This window comes from Aegilops tauschii, chromosome 7, assembly GCF_002575655.3.
Source record: "Aegilops tauschii subsp. strangulata cultivar AL8/78 chromosome 7, Aet v6.0, whole genome shotgun sequence".
Classification (NCBI taxonomy): domain Eukaryota; kingdom Viridiplantae; phylum Streptophyta; class Magnoliopsida; order Poales; family Poaceae; genus Aegilops; species Aegilops tauschii.
In genome coordinates, this window is record NC_053041.3 from 427,619,555 (window position 1) to 427,638,989 (window position 19,435).

Sequence of the window (19,435 nt, forward strand, 5' to 3'; positions counted from 1 at the left end):
ACCTGGAGGTCTCAGAATTGGACACCGTTGGGGAAACCGCGTGACGAAGAACGCATGAAGGAGACGATCCGTAACATCCAGGTGGAAGCTCGTCATGTCAATGATCCTGAATGAGAACCTTTGCTCCTCGTTTTCTCTTCTTTTGCTTGCCCAGAACTAGTGATATTCCAGCCTGCGAGCTGTTGATTATGTGGGTGGACAAAGTTGTATTTTGACCGGTTAGGTAATGTTGTTAGCTGGATGGCTGTTGCTACTTGAGACCTTGTGTTGCTGCTTTGTTGGCTTTATTATAAAGCCGGACGTCGTTGGTGTCTTCGTTTAAAAAAAAAGATTGCTCGGAAAGGCAGGTCAGTGCAGCATTGCCCATGGTTTTTCTTCGTCACTACAGATTCTCTTCGCGTTCCTTCCTGCGACGGCCAGCTCCACGGCCGTCCAACCGCGGTGGCGGGAAACGAAAAGCCAGGCCTCCCGCCGTCTAAAAAACAAAACAAAAATATCCATCGCGCGCGATCTTCCCACTGACATGTCGCACCCACCCTCCCAACCCCAAACCCGACCCCACATCTCAGCCACTGGAGCGCCCAACAGGCCGCGTCCGGCGTCCCCACCCAGAAACCCTCCCCCCATCCGCGTCACCTCTCACCTCTCCCGGAGATTCGCTGAGGCAAAGAAACGCATTAAAATCTCGCCTCCGCCATTCCTCCCTCCCATATCCGCTCTCCCCAAAACTCCCCCCCCAAACCCCCAATCGCGCGAGCACGCACGCACGCGAATCCAACCCTACTCCGACTCGCACGAAACCCTAACCCTATGTTGGCCATGGCCGGCGACGGGACCGACGCCGCCTTCGTGGACGAGGTGGAGCCGACGGTCACCATCAGCGAGTACATGGACGGTATCGAGGCCGAGGAGCTGGTAACCCCGCACGCGCTCTCGCCTCCCTCCGCTGCCGTTTTTTAGCTCGATCTGGCGGTGCTCACCTTTTCTCTGCCAAACCCTAGGAGGCGGATTTGGTGCTGGGCGGGGACGACGGCAACGAGTGCACCTACGGCGCCGGCTACCTCAAGCGCCAGGCCGTCTTCTCCTGCCTCACCTGCGTGCCCGACGGCGTCGCCGGGGTCTGCACCGCCTGTTGCCTCGCCTGCCACGACGGCCACGAGGTGATCCCCTCCATCTTCACGAATGCCACTTGCTTTGAATGGAGATTTATTTTTCGCTTGAACTGTAGTCCTACTACTATGAAGCTGGATTAGTGTTCATAGCGGTCTGCGAAGTGAGCAGCGAACGAAATGGGGAGGACTGATATTTGGGGGAAACGTGGATCTGGATTTCCTGCGAGTAACTTTGTGTTGTTATTCCCGATTGATGATGCGCTGTGTTCGGGCGGAAGATTTTTTTTTACGGTGTACCCTGAATCGTCAGCAACACATAAACGTTTTTAAGTAGTGCACTGAGCCGTGAAATGCTGTTCTCTAGATTGTTCATGGTTTTCGGTGCTTTACTAGCAGTCATGTGTGCTTGCAGTGAAGTTTTTGCCAGAACCGAAGTTTTTATGCTGCGTATGAAGTGCATGCAAGGCTGCCAGTGCATTTGAGATTTATTTTGTTTAGTTTGACCGACGGAGCCTACAATAGTTAGAATAAAAGTATCCTAGTCAGACAACCTAGGATCCCAGTTTTCTAAGCACCTTCCTGGTATCTTACAATGACCATTGCCACGGTAGATAGTGACTTGTATGGGTTTATCCACTTCTCAGCTCTGCCCAACACAATTTTAAGATTCTCCAGGCTGGAACTGTGCACATATTTATTGCTGGTGTAGATAATTTATTCAGGAGGTTGATACATATAAAATTTGGGGTGGATCTTGTTCATGGTAATATCTGTTAGATCGGACCAGGCAATGCCATGCTTTTCAGTATGCTATGATATTTTTTAGCAGAAAATATGGTGTTGTGCTATGGTTCATGAGATCACTTGTAATAATTTTGTTTTGAATTTTTCTCCCAATCAGTTCGTCTCTCATTTGCATACATAGAATTTAGGAAATGTAGCATTATGTACTACCTTCTGCAACCTCATCTGTAATTGTGCATACAACTAATACCTGGAAATTTCGTCTTGTTTTTTTTCTATAGGTTGTTGAACTTTGGACGAAGCGAAATTTTCGTTGCGACTGTGGCAACTCAAAGTTTGGAGGACACCTCTGCAAACTTAGCCCTGAGAAAGATCCTGAAAATCCAGCAAATTCTTATAATCAGAACTTCAAGGGTTCCTACTGCACATGCAGTAGGCCCTATCCTGATCCAGAAGCCAAGGAGCAAGTTGAAATGATACAGTGCTGTATTTGTGAGGACTGGTTTCATGAAGATCATATTGGGCTTGACTCTTTGGAGAAGGTTTTCTACTTTCGACACTTTTTTTAAGGGCATCATATGTGCTAACTGCTTCTGGTGTTGATTCTTATGAAAGTTTGTCTGATTTTGTATGACATATACCTAGAACTGTTTTCTAGTGCTGCTGCTAGGTTTTGATTTTCAGAAACATAGCATCAGCATCCAATGTGCTACTCCCTCTGTCCCACAATATATAAGATTGTTTTCAAGCTAACATAGCTTAAAAAACAATCTTATATAGTGGGACGGAGGGAGTATTTTCTTGGTCTGTCGTTACTCATTACCTTCCTTACTGGGTGAAAGTAGAAAACAAATGAATTTGTGTCTTCAGTGTTATCCTGCTTCTCCACTTGCCTTTCCACCCCTAGAAGTATGATTGCCCGGGCCGGTTCTTTTGGTGGCTTTTTTGGGCCTAGAATAAGCTGCCCCCTACTCAGCTTATTCTAGAAGCCCAACCAAAAATATTTTTGTAGAAGCCTACCTGTCAAGTCTTAATTAGTAGGCTTCTAAAAAAATAAATTTGGTTGGGCTTCTAGAATAAGCTGGGTAGGGGGCAGCTTATTCCAGCTTATTCTAGGAGCCAATAAAAGAACTGGCCCTAAAATGGTTATGTTACTTGCAACTGAGCATCTCTTCTGGATCAGTCCTGTAACTAAGCCTACATATTGATATAGCCCATGTTAATATTTATAGGCAAAGTAGAAAACAAATGAATTTGCGTGTTCAGTGTCGCCTTGCTTGTTGACCTGCCTTTCCTCCCTAGAAGTATGATTGCCCATAAAATGGTTATGTTACTTGCAACTGAGCATCTCATCTTTATCAGTCCTATAACTAAGTCTACATATTGATATAGCCCATATTAATACTTAGCTTTAGCAGGTGCTGCAAACTGCTTTATTAATTAATACATGTTTTTGCTTTGTTTATTAGTACTACGGAATTTCAGTTATTCATAGGTGGTTTGTGCTTAATGACTTCCTTGCATGGCAGATACCAAGAGATGAGGAAGGGGAGCCACTGTATGAAGAATTCATATGCCATCAATGCTCGCCTGTTTGTTATTTCTTGAAACTCTATCCTGATACGATCTGGGCTTCTAGTAAGCAGAGTTCTGCATCAGAAGCTGTTACTGCTGATTCAAATGGTATGGAAGGAGGTTCTTCAGGTCATGCTGACACTGAGAAAAATGAAAACGGTGCTCCTGTAGACCGTCAAAGCATTGAAAATACCTCTGTCGAGGAGAACTGTACAAAAGACATTGCAGCTTCAGATAAGTCCATTTTGGGTGACAATTCAGGTGGCAACTGTAAGATAGGAGTGGATATAAATACAACATCAGCTGATTCAGAGAAAACTATGCCCTTTTTCATGTCAAAAGGCTGGAGAGAGACCCTGTGTAAATGTGGGACATGCACCAACTTCTATGCGCAACGAGGCATTGCACATCTTACTGATAAGGAGGACTCTATTGAGGAATATGAGAAGATAGCGAAGCAGAAAAGGGAGAAGAAGTTGGAGCAGCAGGAAGGAGCTGAAGCTAACTTCATCAATTCACTTAACCATGTTCAGAAGATAGAGATTCTGAGTGGCATCAATGACATGAAAAATGAGTTTCAATCCTTTATGGTAAAATTCTCTGCTTATTTGTCTGTTGGTCACTTGTCCGTAAGTTGTTTGTTATTTCTACATGCACTGATACCTGTAGCTTGTGTGCCTCCATGCTTGTGCTATCTATTCACCAAAATTAGACCAACAACTATACTAATACAGAGAAAGGGTTCAAGGTCAGCTTAGTTCAAAGTCCATCAGTACTCCTAGCTTCTTAGCAATACAACAATAACAATAGCTTATATCAGTCACAGTAAATTCTGATTTTAAATCACCATTGTCAATTGGCTATATAATAGAGTCAGTTATTGTTAGCATTTAGCAACATGATCTAGTTACTGGTTAATTAAAAGTAAGTGCTGCAATAAATACCTAATCAAATAACCTGGCAGCAACCATGGTGGCATGGCTTTATTATCAATACCTAATTACATGTTTAAAACTTAGAAGTTCTGCTCCTTGTTCTAAATATAGGAGAATAGATTATTCACAATTTCTCTCATGGTGAGCTGTGAATTATACACTAAGCGGTGTTAATTAGGATCTTAAAGTGTACATGCCCAGGTCAATCTATGAAAATAAAATTATTGTTCTTCAACAAATATGCTTCATGGCACATGTTATCAAATAAAATCAGGCTAGGCAGCACTGCCCCATTTACCAAATTTTCTTCTGAAAAGTAGTGAATTCCTCTAGCCTCTGCATCAATTGATGCACTCAGCCATCTTTATTGCAAAGCATTGGAACTGTACAAGTGAAGAAGCAAGAAAAACACTGTGAAAGGCGTTAAAGACCACAGTAGAGTTTATGCCACAGCCACATATACTTAAGACTGCCATCCAGATGGGTTGAATAGTCTGATCTACCATCAAGTGGTTGCACCCAGAGAACAAAGAATCATGTGTCTTCAGACAATGCAGTAAGCACCATGCATGGATCCAATGTGTAGTCATATGAATAACCTGCCAAGGAAATAGGCTAGTCTTTTTTGTTAAAAATAATATCATTACAACATGTATGATCAAACATGGGTGGTTTTCAACATTGTGTTTTGGAAAGATAGATATTTCATGCATAACAGTTATAGCAGAAATGGAACATTGGGGACACCTCTAACCTCCCTTGGATATGGGTCATCTGAATACATGAAAACGTCACCGTGGGTTGGTGCTAAATGTTGCTGGGGCCATAGGACTGAGTGCACTGCCACATGCCTGCATGGTGTAGGATCAGGGTTCACCAACACGGATGAAAGTACCAACATGTTCTGCATAACTCATTTGCAGTCTCAGATTTTGATGCATGTTTCACTAATTTCTTATTCTGCATATATAAGTTTTTCTCAATTATGTGGATCAATATATTTGAATTTGAATTTCTTTGATATGTATATCTGCATTGCCATTAATATTTTAAAAGAAAATCCCATTTCATTGTTCAGATCTGCCCATGTGATTTATGTTCACTACAATTCCATTTCAACATGATGGCAAAATTATGTCCTTTTCCTTTTGTTCTTAAGCTGTGCAGTTTATGCACATTTATGGTTCATTTCTTTTGTTCATCTACCTGATGGGTGTTTATTTGTAACTTTGAGCAGGAATCCTTTGATCCATCAAAACCAGTTACATCTGATGATGTAAAATCTATTTTCGAGAATCTTGCTAGGAAGAAGCAGAGGTTATCTTGAGCTTCAATTGCTTCAGGTCTTGCTTGAGCGGGTGAGCCCAATGCCCTGCTGCTGCTACGCTGAAATTTCCAACTGTTATCTGGCCACCGTCTTGTGTGGGCACTGTTAACTTATGCTGTGGCCACCACGGCGTGTTTATCTACTGTACTGTAATGCTAGCTTCGTCGTAGTTGTGCTAGAGGTTTCAAAGTCGGCTCGTGGTAGTGTTCCGAGCGACCGGTGGAGTGAACTGCATGTTTGTTCCCTTGGATCAAAACTCTGTGGTGATTCCCATTACCCAAAAATGTGTTCTCCATTGCGCTGCCCTTTGATTCTTTTGGCTGGTTCTTTATTTGCGCACTTTTTGCTGCCGAAGAGAACTGCCCTTGGGTTTCGCCGTACTTGGTGACGGTTTTACTGGTTGTTTGGCTGTGGGGTGGCCGCAGGTGCCGAGCAGTGTTTGCGGCTCTCTATTAGCAGAGTGATTGTGGCTGTCGAAACTCCAGCACGGCTTCAACACAGGCCCCACAACTTAATAGACGTCCATTAGCCGCTCGGTGGTGCGGAAGGCTCCCCAAGAGCCACATAGATAGTTGAACAGTAAGGGCAGCCAGCCCTCTCGGCCAGTATGTGGTACAGCGAGATGCTTCCGGTTCAAGAGCTTTCAGCACCGCCAGACCGGAGGATAGTGCCACAGCATTTTGTAGTCAGTGCAAGGGCTTCCGCGAACGCCACTAGTCCACTACCATAGCCAGAGAAAGTGCCATTGCTTCATCCGCCGTCAGTGCTAGAGCTTCTCTCCATTCATCATACTATAAAGAAAGTTTTGTTTCCTGGTGATGCAATCAAACAAACTTGAGTACAAACAACATTTTATAAGATTAGCATGCAGTTGCGATCCTACGTTTTCCTATTCTTATGTCTTTTTTTCGAGCTTGATTTGTGTTTTTGCTATTCTACAAACCTTTTCCTCGGCCAACAAAATAATAATTCTACGAACCTTTGGTACCAACGAGTGTTTGTTTTGGAGCAACAAATTGAAATAGAGATATCGGTATCTTCCAATCTGCCACAAGGATCTAGTCGCCAGTATCTTTGCCTTCTTCTCAACTTATCCCAGCATTCCTTGTAAGCAGAGTCCTTCTCACATTTGAGTGCCCATTGGGTTGAAGTTTCGGGGAATGAGTGGACGTACTAATTGGTCGATGTGGTTACAATGGGCATGTCCAATGGCTCTCAAATCGGAGTCCCTGCGCGTCCATGGACCCGAGACATCTCGACGTCTGTGTCCCATCTCATACTCTTCCTAGTCGGAGTCCTCCGCAATGTGGACGTTGCCGGTCGAGGTGAGGTCCACGATCAATGTGGACCGTCCAACCTCGTGATTGTGGCGGCAGGGGTGAACTGCACGAGCGGCGCGACAGACATAGAGTTGTCGATGTAGGCAACAACGTTCTTGTCCGTGATCGCCTGCACTGCCTCTACGTCCACCTCCGCCTCGATCTCCACAAACAGGGCGACAGTCTCCCCGCAAGACGCGCAACCACTATCACTCGTGGAGGATGTCACGACAACATCCTTGTTCACTTGCTTGTTGGCGACTTGTCCTTCCAAGAGTTGGTGCTGCTCAAGGAGCCGAAGGTTGTACCGTAGCTGCTCCTGCAGCATGCGGAACAGGGAGACCGTCGACGCAGGCTGCGTTGACTCCTCCTTTGTCATGACGACCTCGTAGTGCGCCTACACCTGTGCCATGGTGAAGCCAACAACCGGCGTGGGCTCGGCCTCGTCGTCGGACACCTCCTCCATCATGCGGTCGTCGTCGTCGTCCGAGCTCCCCCCCGGCGAGCTCGGAGGCAGTCCGGCCTCTATGCGCTGTGCATGATAGGCCTGCCAGCCGTTGGCAAGGGCCGTCATCTCATGCTTCTATGCCGACGAGGGCTGCTTCCACAGCGCGCTGTCGGTCGTCATCATTAGGTGGCGGCCGAGGAGGCAGGAGAAGCGGATGTGGTGCGTTTTGGGTTGTACATGGCCCTGTTTATATAGCAGATGCCGATCAGGCGAAGCGGCAGTTTGAATGCGTTCGCGGTCGGTGGGTTTCTTGGTCGGTGTGCCTGTTCAAAGCCGGGCAGGTGGACGGATGGGCAGTTGGCTTCAATGCAGACACGCCGCGTCGCCTAATCCGACCGCATCGCTGTGAACCGGCATTGAACGCGGGTGTGTATGGTGCGAGCGGCACTTTCAGTCGGTGTGCCCCTTCAATACCCAACATCGTGCCGAGTCGCCGCGTCCGCTCTGGACCGACATGAATGCGGCGCATGACAACTGGAGTGGTCGCGCTTGTGAGAAAAGTGTTCACGCGACACACGAGATGGTTTTTGAGTAGGATCACTTATGGAAAGCGTACGTGATGGAGGTCCAGACTCCCGCAAAGCCCGCTGGGTTGCTTCCTGTTTGCGAAAAAACAGACGCGCGGACCATGGATAAATATGTGCCCCTCGTTTTTTTTAGTGGTATAGGCCTGAGTTCAATGGCAAAGTGTGTTCGAACGATTTGATCCGAATATTTGTGAGCTATTTGCGTCCGTATTGAAGATGCCCTTACACTTCATCGGCCGATTTAAGGCCAAACCTAATTTGTGCATAGTTTTCATATATAATTTTTTGGCATGTTCTTCGTTTTCTTTTCTTTTGGATATCTTTTTTCCTTTTCTTCCGCACACAACTAGCCCCTGAACTCACCAACTGCATGTTTAAATCAGACAGAAACTTCGGAGAAACTAGCAGAAACGAATGGTTTAATCAGGCGTGCCCTAATAAACCAAGAACATGACAATAACTTGCAGAAACTTCGCATGAAGCACCACAAATGACAAATCTTCCAGAGTCCCGTCGCCAATCCACCAGCCGCAACAAGGCCCGAGCGCGCAGTCAAATCAAGAACGCGGTTGTTAGCCGTGGCTTTCATTTGCCGATATATAACCATAGAAAAAGAACACACGTACAAATTTGATTAATACTCACCCCGTGCAAGCTATGCATACTCTATCGACATGACAACCAGGGCGACTCAGTAGTGGTCTCGTCTAGTCGTACAGCCTCCAACCGCAAAATATGTGTGCCCGACAGACGTCTCGCCAACAAACCAAACCAAACCGAGCAAAGACATCCGAAAAGTTCAGAGACAGAGCAAAGCTGCAGGAAAGCGGGCATTAACAACGAGTTGTTGATTGGGATTAGGTGAAGGACGATTAGTTAGTGGCTGCCTGCAGCTTTCTGTCAGTTGATGCCTACGGCCGCCCGCCAGCATGCCCGAGGAGAGGCTGAGACTAGTCAGTAGGGTAGCTGCCTGCTCTCGAGTGGCCGCTTTGTCTGCTTGCGCAGCGTTTGGTTGGTCTTTCACACGTCGCTGACAGTTTTACTGTATCTACTGCTTGCTTGTGATTATGCTATCTGGAGTGCCTAAATCCTAGACTTTTTTTTGACGTCGGCCTCTCGTGATTTCAGCTTTGGGAGATGCAAAAATGGACGTTCCTGGCCGGATTCTGTGGCCACGGAGAGAAATGAGCTGGTGCCAAGTAGAACGTTGCAGTTGGTTGGATGGTTAAAAGTGTGGTTTCTATGTGAAGAAGTGACCCTAGGATCGAATTCTAGGTTTGACGACTTGGTGTCTTATTTATACAGCGAACCGTTCTCTTTGATGACTTCGTTAATCTTGAAACTCCACGACTCCACTCTTACATAGATTGGTACTTACCATCGTTCACAAAATCATTTCGTTCTTGCAGCTTTGGAAGATCCTGAGGACCGGAAGGACATGCCGCATATTGATCGTCTGTGCGGTCTGCCGCACCAGGGCCATCGCGCTTCGGGCACGGAAACAGGCGGACGAGCAGAGTTAGAGGACCGTCTTCTTCTTTTGGCTTTTTTTTTTCTTTCCTTTTTCTTTTAGAAAAGGATGAAGACCCCGGCCTCTGTATTTGGACGATGCATGCAATCACTTTATTAATTATTCATACAAGACCTTACAAAGTAATATAACAGTAAGACTAAAGCCACCGTCTAGGCAACATCTGTCGCTACTCCTATCCAATTGATGAAGGGATGCTGATAGTCTGGGCCTAATACCAAACAAACCTCGCAGTCAAACCTAACATCTAAGACCTGAGGTCCCATCCAAGACGCCTGCCGGGTATGGGTCTCACCGTTCCGGCGTGCTCTCAGAGGCCGCCGCCGCCAAATGCCACTGCTCCATCTTTAGAACTGTACTGATGCATCAACTTTGTTCGGTCCAGCTATCGTCGACGCCACCACGGCGCCCAACGGCACCTCCTCCCTGCGCGCAAACAACTGAGCACGTCGCGGTCGCCACTGATACACCTCAGCACCATGCTGCCAAGTACCACCAGCCGACACAACTTGAAGTCTTTGGAAGATCTGTCGCGCGTAGCACCTGCCGACCAGGCATGACAAAGCGTAGCACCTGTCGGTCAGGCATGACTTGACATCTCCACCGAAGCTCCGTGCAAGACGAAGCCGCTCCACCTCCTGCCTCTGACTTCCAGCGCCGCTCCACAAACGATGCTCCCAAGAGAGAAACGGCACCACAGTGCCGCCATCGTCCGATCTGGAACACAAGATCCTAGGGTTTCCCCCGGAGCAGCACGAGTGGGTCGATAGTAGTTACACGACGATGCCTTCATCAAGATAACAGCGTAGAACGCCACCATCGCCTGCCGTCGGCTCGGTTTTCACCGGCAACCATGTCTCCCCAACTCGCAGCCAGGACTAGATGATGGATCTCGAGATCCGATCACCAAGCCTCTGGCCGGCCATCTCCGACGAAGAAGATGACTACCACCACTGGCTACACCCGCCAGAACAGATCTGCCAGTGGTGCCGCCAAGCAGTCCACCAGGCCCTCGACGCCGTCGGCGATCTAAAGCCAGATGACATGCCGCCGAAGACCACATCGCGCCGCCGCCCGATCCAGGCCAGCCGCCGCAGCAGCCGCCCGTGGCCCGAGGCAGGGCCGCCCGCCGCCGTTGAAGCCATCGTCGTCGCTTCTAGATTGGCCGCACCTCCACGCATGTTGGGGCCCCGCCACCCTTGAGACGCGGGAGGGAGGAAGAGCCCCCGCCACCGCCGCCGGCCTCCGGGCGCAAGCCGACGGCGTCCTCCGGCGGTGGCGGGAGGAAGGAAGGAAGATGAGCTAGGCCCTGGCGGCGGCTAGGGTTGGGGAGCCACCCGAGTCGCCCGAGCGGGGGGCGACGCGGGGGAAATCTCTACCTCGAGTAAATACCTTTAAAATGGGGGGAGAACTTCACTTCCCGGCCTCTGCACCAACTAGGGATGCATACGACCATTTTAGTATGAGTACCAAGATAAACATGGTCCTCAGAATTTTTAAAATGAGTATCAAGATATTATTTGATGAGTGGTTCCACCCCACACCAAATTTGATCCTCAATAAATGGGGGAAAACCCCTATGCATCACCTGTCAATTCTAGGAATTGATCTCGGGTCGTTAGGCTGCACAACCGCATGCCCAACCACTGAGTCAAGGATCTTCTTCTTTTGGCTAATGGATGAGAGGATTAGATTGCCCACCAACATAACACAGAGAAGAGGAGAGTAGGTGAAACGTGTTGATGCAGATTCCCACAGTTAGGTTATACCTCCTAGTCGCGAGAATTTATCCCTCGAATTGATCCGTAGATCGAGCACCGAAAGTACGGTGCCTCTTATGGTATACACACATACGTAACTGCTGATCCGACATGGCTTCACCGTCCAGAACAAGAGCACCGTCAAAGAACCAGAATGGAAGAGTAGCCTTACGTCGTGGGTTGAACTGAGAGAGAGAGAGAGAGGTGCAACCACGGGCATGAGAAAACTTCACAACTCCAGTCTTACATAGATTTGTACCTACCATCATTCACAAAATCATTTCGTTCTGGCAACTTTGGAAGATTCTGAGCGCCCAGAAGGACCAAAAGCGTACGGTCTTACCATGTGGGCAAGCGTACGGTCTTCACGATCTGGCAGCGCCTCTCCATCGATAGCTAACCATCGTCGGAGAATTAGAGAGAGGAGATTAGAACCACATTGACTTCTAATTACGAGGATTAGAGATGATCTAGATCTAGCTCTAATTGGATCAACTAGAACTACAACTAGAGAACTAGAGGAGCCTCCAAACTCCTGTCTCCAAAAGTGCCCAAAACCTCTAGCATATATAGGTTGGAGGAGGGAAGAGGGGTGCCACAAGGGGGGAAGGATTCCTCCCCCCTTGGCCGGACAAGGAGGGGGAGTTCCCCTCCAATTCGGCCTCCTCTCTAAGAAGCTAAGGGGGCGCCTCCCCTATTGGGCCCAAGTGGCCCAATATCTTTCCACCAGTTGGCCATTTAAGGCCTGTTGATATTTAAATAAATGTAAAAGCCTTCTAGTCATTATTAGATCCTTTTAATACTAATTTAATATCACCAGAAACTATTTCCACCTACATACACTACAAAAAATACACTTCCGTGATGATACGTGTTTGTCACAGTAGGTCACGTTTTCTGTCATGCATGTACATCCATGAAGATTTTATGACAGAATCAAGATAGTCATACCTGTGCCGTCTTAGAAGTGTTCCATGACATTACCAAAATTATCATCATGGAAGTGTCCACTTCCATGACGATAAATCGCGCGTCACAGAAGTGCTTTCGTCAAGGGTGGCCGACATGTGGCATCCACCATAACGGGACGCCGTTAAGCTATCGGGTTCCGGTTTGGATCCGATAACCCGTTAACAGCCCGGACCAATGGGGATTTTCCACGTGTAAAATTCTCACTGGCCCGAGGAAACATGTGTTGGCTCACCGCTGGGACAGATGTCATCCACTCATTGGACAGGAGGCGCCTATGATAGGTCGACACATGGCACGGCCCAACAATGGCCCATTTCGGTGAAAAGGCCGGACCGTTTGACTTGGTCAAAAGGTAATGGGCCGGCCCACGGAAAGCCTGTTATCGGCCTGTTCGTATATAGCCCATTTACGACCCGTTACGGCCTATCGGAATTAAGCCCAGTAGCTTCATCTGGGCCGTCCATTATGATTCCAGCCCGTTGTAACTTCCGGCCCATGTATGGCCCATGATGTCTTTCAGCCCATATGAGGCCCTTTGTTACTCTTAGCCCATTAACGACCCGTGGTGAAACTGGCCCGTAATGAACAATGCACTTGCTTTATACCCATTAACGACCCATTATTCCATTGGGCTGTTTCCAACCCGTGTTATCTTTCGGCCTTCTCAGGGCCTATTTATTCTTGGGCTCATTTCTAGCATTCGGTTACTTACTACCCGTTACTGGCCTTTTCTGCTTGTGGGCCAAATTCAGCCCGTGGTTACAATCCGCCCGTTTGTGGACCGTTAATCCGTTGGGCCGTTTTCATAATACGATCGATTAACGACGACCCGTTATGGTCGGCCCATGAACGGATGATTCCAAGTCTAGCCCGTTTACAGCCCATAATGCGGTCTGTTATTGGCCCATGTTTGGCCGATCGATCATACGGCCCGTAGAAGGCCCATTGACGCTACGGCCCATAGAAGAAGGCCCATTGTTTCTACGACCCGTAGAAGGCCCATTGTTTCTACGTCCTGTAGAAGGCCCATTGTTTCTACGCCCCGCAGGAGGCCCAGGGTCATTACAGTAAATATGTAACCCATGGTTATTGTGGCCTAGTTCTAAAAATAGGTTATTGCGGCCACTAGCAAACCGCGGAAAAAGAACTGCACAGACTACAAGCAAAAAAATAAACAAGACAACAAGGAAATAAATAAGTAAGAAACTTACGCTAGGCTATCACGACTATTGCACATATTACATCCACTGGGCATCAAAGTTCGCCACCAGTGACCAGTGCAAATAAACGCCGCAGCAAAACAAGTCCAAAATTGAAACCACTTCAGAAGAGCTCAAGAAACAATATCCTGGGTACCCATAATGCTGGCAAGATGCTTAGCAAGCTTATTAACTTTCTCTTGTTTGGCGCTTAAATCCTTCAGCACTTGCTGCTGCACCAGAAAGTATGCATCTAAATTTTGCAGGGAATTCCTCAGTCACCCGGCTTCCTATCGCATAACATCTAATCGATGTATTTCAACTTGAAGTTGAGACTCAAGAAGCCGAACTGGTTCAGGCAGCGAGTTCGAAGAGCTGGTGCCAGCAGTAGTAGCCAGTAACTCGAACACTACATCAAGACAGGACTTTGGGGTTGTCTCAGTGTCTTCAATATAGTTTTTATCAGCTTTCTTGGAGACCAACAGGGATGTCTCACTATCTTGAACCTTATCTGCATTACTTCCTTTACCATTGCATAACGAGGTACTCTTCTCCAATATTTTATCCGCGTTCTAAAAGAGAAACAAACAAACACATCACAGGTTTACCATGTTGTATATGAAACTCATTTTGGTAAACCAGTTCAGTAGTAAGGTGGACAGGATAACAGCATGAAACAAACATATATCTATGTAGTATGGTCACTGTATGGTCTATATCATTCTAGTTTATGTTGCCAAATCAAGATAGAGACAGTTCAAATCATATCTATTTAAGACAAAGCAGCATAGACAAAATATAAGTGTGGGAAACTACACAGCAATAACAACACTTGTAAACTGCATGGCATGAGAACATCACTGTTTATTCAATTAAAACTGAAATCAACATAGAGCAAGTTACAACTGCAAACACGTTAAAGGAACAGGTTTAAAACATACCTGTTGCGCCATTGGAGTTTCAATTGCATCCTTCAAATTTGAAATTAGTTGGTATGAGTAAATACAGTGATGCAAGAGCAAAGGAGTATGAACCATAGCTACGGGACCTGACCTGAGAACAATTCTTCTTCTGCTTTAAGCGTTGACTTGGGGTTCGGAGTGGTGGTCCTCGTGCTTTGGGCACTGCAGTTGCCTTACTAACTGCTCGTGTTTGGGTGCTCTGTGGTGGAGACACTACTGCAGGATGCTGCTAATGCGACACTACGATCAGAGACCCTTTGGCAAAACTGTGTGCAATGCATTAATCACAAACGGGGATGTAAAAAACTCATCAAAAAGGTGCAAAACGTTTGTGATGGCGGAGCCATCAATCACGGTTCAGATTTTAGTTGAGTGTGCGATTCAGGGCACACGGTTAACCCGTTCGAAATGTTTGCGATGAGGCAGAACAACAGAAATGGGCAGTCATATCAATGTGTGTGCGATATACGGCATACAGTTCGCTCTGATGAACCATTTGCTATTAGGGAGTGCAACATAAACGATTAGCTAGATCAAGGTGTGTGTGATATAGGGCATACGGTTCACTCAGACGAACTGTTTTCGATTAGCGAACGCAACAGAAACGGTTCAACTTAACAAGATGTGTGTGATACGTGGCAAATAGCCGACTCGGATGAACTGTTTGCGATGAGAAATTACAACACAGACGGTTAACACAGTTAGTTCGTGTGCGATTCTGTGTGTACAAAAAACTTTGAAAAATGCAAACTAGTTGCTTGCGGTGGCTAGGAGTATCGCACACGATGCGTCTGCGAGTACTCGTGTGCGATGATTAGTAAGTTAAACATACGTTTCCTTATGTTAATGTGACACCCCGAGAATCATGCTACAGTAACCCTCTGTGATTAAGCTAATCATGTTGCTAAACAGGGCTTGATCACATTTGAAACACATTTCCTTTCAAACTCCTAATTCAAACTTCAATTAAATTTAAAGTGGAAAATAAAAGTTTTCAAAAATTTAAACAAAAATGTTCGGGCCATGCCAGAAATTGCACTGATAATTATTGTGGAGAAAACACATTTTTATAAGATAACTAAATACTTTTAAATGAAATAAAACAGAAAAGAAAATAAACAAATAAAAAGAAATGCAAAAGAACACAGAACAAAGAAAAAAGAAAAAGAAAAGGGAGAAGGCCCCCCCACTAGACCCCTGGCCCAACTGGGCCGACCCCCGGCCCAGCCCACCTCTCCCACTCGCCCCCTTCCCTGTTCCCCCGACCGGGGTCGGAACAGGGGCCGGTCCCCGCCGCACCACCTCGCCGCGACGGGGAGGATAAGGGCGCCAGCACCCCCCCGCCTCCTCGGGCCTCTCTCCCACTCGCCCCCGCTCTCCTCTCAGCCTCTGCGCCTCTCTCTTTCCCCCCAGATCCGCGCCGCTCCTCCCTTCCCCACGCCCGACGCGGTCGCCGCCGTTCACCGTCGTTCACACGACCACCGTACCCACCTCGCCGCCCCAAGGTGTCTCCAAGGACCGCCGCCGCCCGCTCCTTCGTCTGGTGCAGCCCGTTGGAGACCGGAGCCCCTGCAACGACCTCCGCGAGCTCTTCTTCCCCGCACGGCCGCCGTCGATCGCCGCTCCGTTTCGCCTCCGACGAGCCTCCCCGAGCACACTGCCGTCTCCCTACAGCCTCGCAGTGAGCCTCTCCCCCTCCTCCCCTGTCCTTTCTCTCTCGCGCGCCCCCTAGCTGCTTCCCCACGCGCGCGCGGCGTTCGCCGCCGGCACGGCTCTGGTGACCTTTTGGTCACGGGCTCAAGCCCGTTGCACTCCCCACCTCGCGTAGATGCCCCCCAGCCCCTCCGCTTGCTCGATAGCCCGCCGTAGCCTCGTTTCCGTCGGGCACCCGTGCGCGCCGCTGCCTCCGCCGCTCGCCGGCGCCGATTCCGGCCAAGTCCGGCGAAGCCCCGGCCACCACTGGATGCGGCGCTGCGAGCTCTTTCGAATGGGCCTAGCCCCGCTCCTCCCCGAGCCCCGTAGCGCGATTCCGGCCAACTCCGGCGACGGGCCGCCGCTGTTTTGGTCGCCGTAGTCGCTCCGGCGCCGGCCGCCCACGTGGCTGGCCTGGGGCCACCCCAGTGTCACTGCCAGAGGGCCCCGTGGGCCCCGTTGACCGGGTCAACCCAGTCAACGTGCTGACTGGGCAGGCCCAGCCACTGACATGCGGGCCCCGCCGCAAAATTTAAAAAAAAGAGAAAAGAAAAATGTTTTTATAATTAAAACTAATTAATTAATCTAATCACTCACTAACAGGTGGGCCCAGTAGTTAATTAACTAAAAATTAATTAGTTTAATCTTCTGTTAACCCACTGTATATGACAGGTGGGGCCCACTGGTCAGTTTGACCTGGTCAGCCGCTCTGTTGACCCGCTGACGTCAGCATTGCCTCATGCTGACGTCATAATTCATTTTGCTTAATTTAAATAATTCCAGAAATTCAAATAAACTTTGAAAATTCATATCTTTTAAACCGTAACTCGGATGAAAATGTTTTCTATATGAAAGTTGCTCAGAACGACGAGACGAATCCGAATACGCAGTCCGTTCGTCCACCACACCTCCCTAACCTATCGAACTAGCAACTTTCCCCCTCCGGTCCGTCTGTCCGAAAACGCGAAACATCGGGAATACCTCCCGGATGTTCCCCCCCTTCACCGGTACCACCTACTGTCGCGTTAGGACACACCTAGCACCGCTCATTGTCATGTCACGCATCGTCATGCTTATGTTTGCATTGTATTTACTGTTTCTTCCACCTCTTCTCTCCGGTAGACTACGAGACCGACCCTGCTGCTGCCCAGTTCGACTACGGAGTCGACGACCCCTCCTACTTGCCAGAGCAACCAGGCAAGCCCCCCCCCCCTTGATCACCAGATATCGCCTATTCTTATCTATACTGCTTGCATTAGAGTAGTGTAGCATGTTACTGCTTTCCGTTAATCCTATCCTGATGCATAGCCTGTCATTGTTGCTACAGTTGTTACCCTTACCTGCTCTCCTACTGCTTAGTATAGGATGCTAGTGTTCCATCAGAGGCCCTACATTCTTGTCCGTCTGCCATGCTATACTACTGGGCCGTGATCACTTCGGGAGGTGATCACGGGTATATACTTATATACTCTATACATGACACATGTGGTGACTAAAGTCGGGTCGGCTCGTTGAGTACCCGCAAGTGATTCTGATGAGGGGGCTGAAAGGACAGGTGGCTCCACCCCGGTAGAGGTGGGCCTGGGTTCCTGACGGCCCCCGACTGTTACTTGGTGGCGGAGCGACAGGGCAGGTTGAGACCACCTAGGAGAGAGGTGGGCCTGGCCCTGGTCGGCGTTCGCGGATACTTAACACGCTTAACGAGTTCTTGGTATTTGATCTGAGTCTGGCCATTTGGTCTATACGCACTAACCATCTACGTGGGAGTAGTTATGGGTATCCCGACGTCGTGGTATCAGCCGAAGCTCTTTTGACGTCAGCGACTGAGTGGCGCGCGCCGCATTGGACCGTAAGCTCGCGCTTGTATTAAGGGGGCTAGGTCTGCTTCCGGCCGCGTACGCAACGTGCAGGTGTGCATAGGGCGATGGGCCCAGACCCCTGCGCGCATAGGTTTAGACCGGCGTGCTGACCTCTCTGTTGAGCCTAGGTGGGGCTGCGACGTGTTGATCTTACGAGGCCGGGCATGACCCAGAAAAGTGTGTCCGGCCAACTGGGATCGAGCGTGTTGGGTTATGTGGTGCACCCCTGCAGGGAAGTTTATCTATTCGGATAGCCGTGTCCCTCGGTAAAAGGACGACCCGGAGTTGTACCTTGACCTTATGACAACTAGAACTGGATACTGAATAAAATACACCCTTCCAAGTGCCAGATACAACCCGGTGATCGCTCTCTAACAGGGCGACGAGGAGGGGATCGCCGGGTAGGATTATGCTATGCGATACTACTTGGAGGACTTCAATCTACTCTCTTCTACATGCTGCAAGATGGAGATGACCAGAAGTGTAGTCTTCGACAGGACTAGCTATCCCCCTTTTATTCTGGCATTCTGCAGTTCAGTCCACTGATATGCCCCTTTACACATATACCCATGCATATGTAGTATAGCTCCTTGATTGCGAGTACTTTGGATGAGTACTCACGGTTGCTTCTCTCCCTCTTTCCCCCTTTCCTATCTATCTGGTTGTCGCAACCAGATGTTGGAGTCCAGGAGCCAGATGCCACCGTCGACGACGACACCTACGACACTGGAGGTGCCTCCTACTACGTGCAGGCCGCTGACGACGATCAGGAGTAGTTAGGAGGATCCCAGGCAGGAGGCCTGCGCCTCGTTCGATCTGTACCCCAGTTTGTGCTAGCCTTCTTAAGGCAAACTTGTTTAACTTATGTCTGTACTCAGATATTGTTGCTTCCGCTGACTCGTCTGTGATCGAGCACTTGTATTCGAGCCCTCGAGGCCCCCTGGCTTGTATTATGATGCTTGTATGACTTATTTATGTTTTAGAGTTGTGTTGTGATATCTTCCCGTGAGTCCCTGATCTTGATTGTACACATTTGCGTGCATGATTAGTGTACGGTCAAATCGGGGGCGTCACAAGTTGGTATCAGAGCCAACTACCTGTAGGAATCCCCCTTTCCAACTCCTTGGCCGAAGTCGAGTCTAGACATTGCAAAAACTTTTACTAACATGGCTGTGTGTCTTACGGGCCCACGTCGCCATTGGGTGGTATTAGGATCTTTTACTCCTTGTCTATACTCTGGGACTCTGATCTCTCTTCTATTCGGGTTAAGTGAATTTTACTAAATCTAACATTAGGATCTCGTTATCACTTTCACCCGGAGAGCCCTTTATTACTGATGATCGTCTGCTGCACGTGAAGACCCTGAAAATACTCTCCGCTGATAACCCGAGAACTTGTGTTCATCGCTTTTAC

The 19,435-nt window shown here is 48.3% G+C and overlaps 1 protein-coding gene across 2 annotated transcripts; it reads left to right on the forward strand.

The window, feature by feature from the left end:
* The first annotated feature begins 658 nt into the window (after positions 1-658).
* LOC109762234 (uncharacterized) lies at positions 659-5,977 on the forward strand. Of its 2 annotated transcripts, XM_020321055.4 has the most exons (5): positions 659-915; positions 1,002-1,160; positions 2,138-2,398; positions 3,386-4,021; positions 5,604-5,977. In XM_020321055.4, the coding sequence occupies exons 1-5, from the start codon at positions 811-813 to the stop codon at positions 5,691-5,693; spliced, it is 1,251 nt and encodes a 416-aa protein (XP_020176644.1). In that variant the 5' UTR covers positions 659-810; the 3' UTR covers positions 5,694-5,977. The 2 variants fall into 2 exon arrangements, with proteins under 2 accessions (XP_020176644.1, XP_020176643.1); XM_020321054.4 differs by lacking the exon at positions 5,604-5,977 and having other exon boundaries at positions 666-915; positions 3,386-4,359.
* Positions 5,978-19,435: the final 13,458 nt, after the last annotated feature.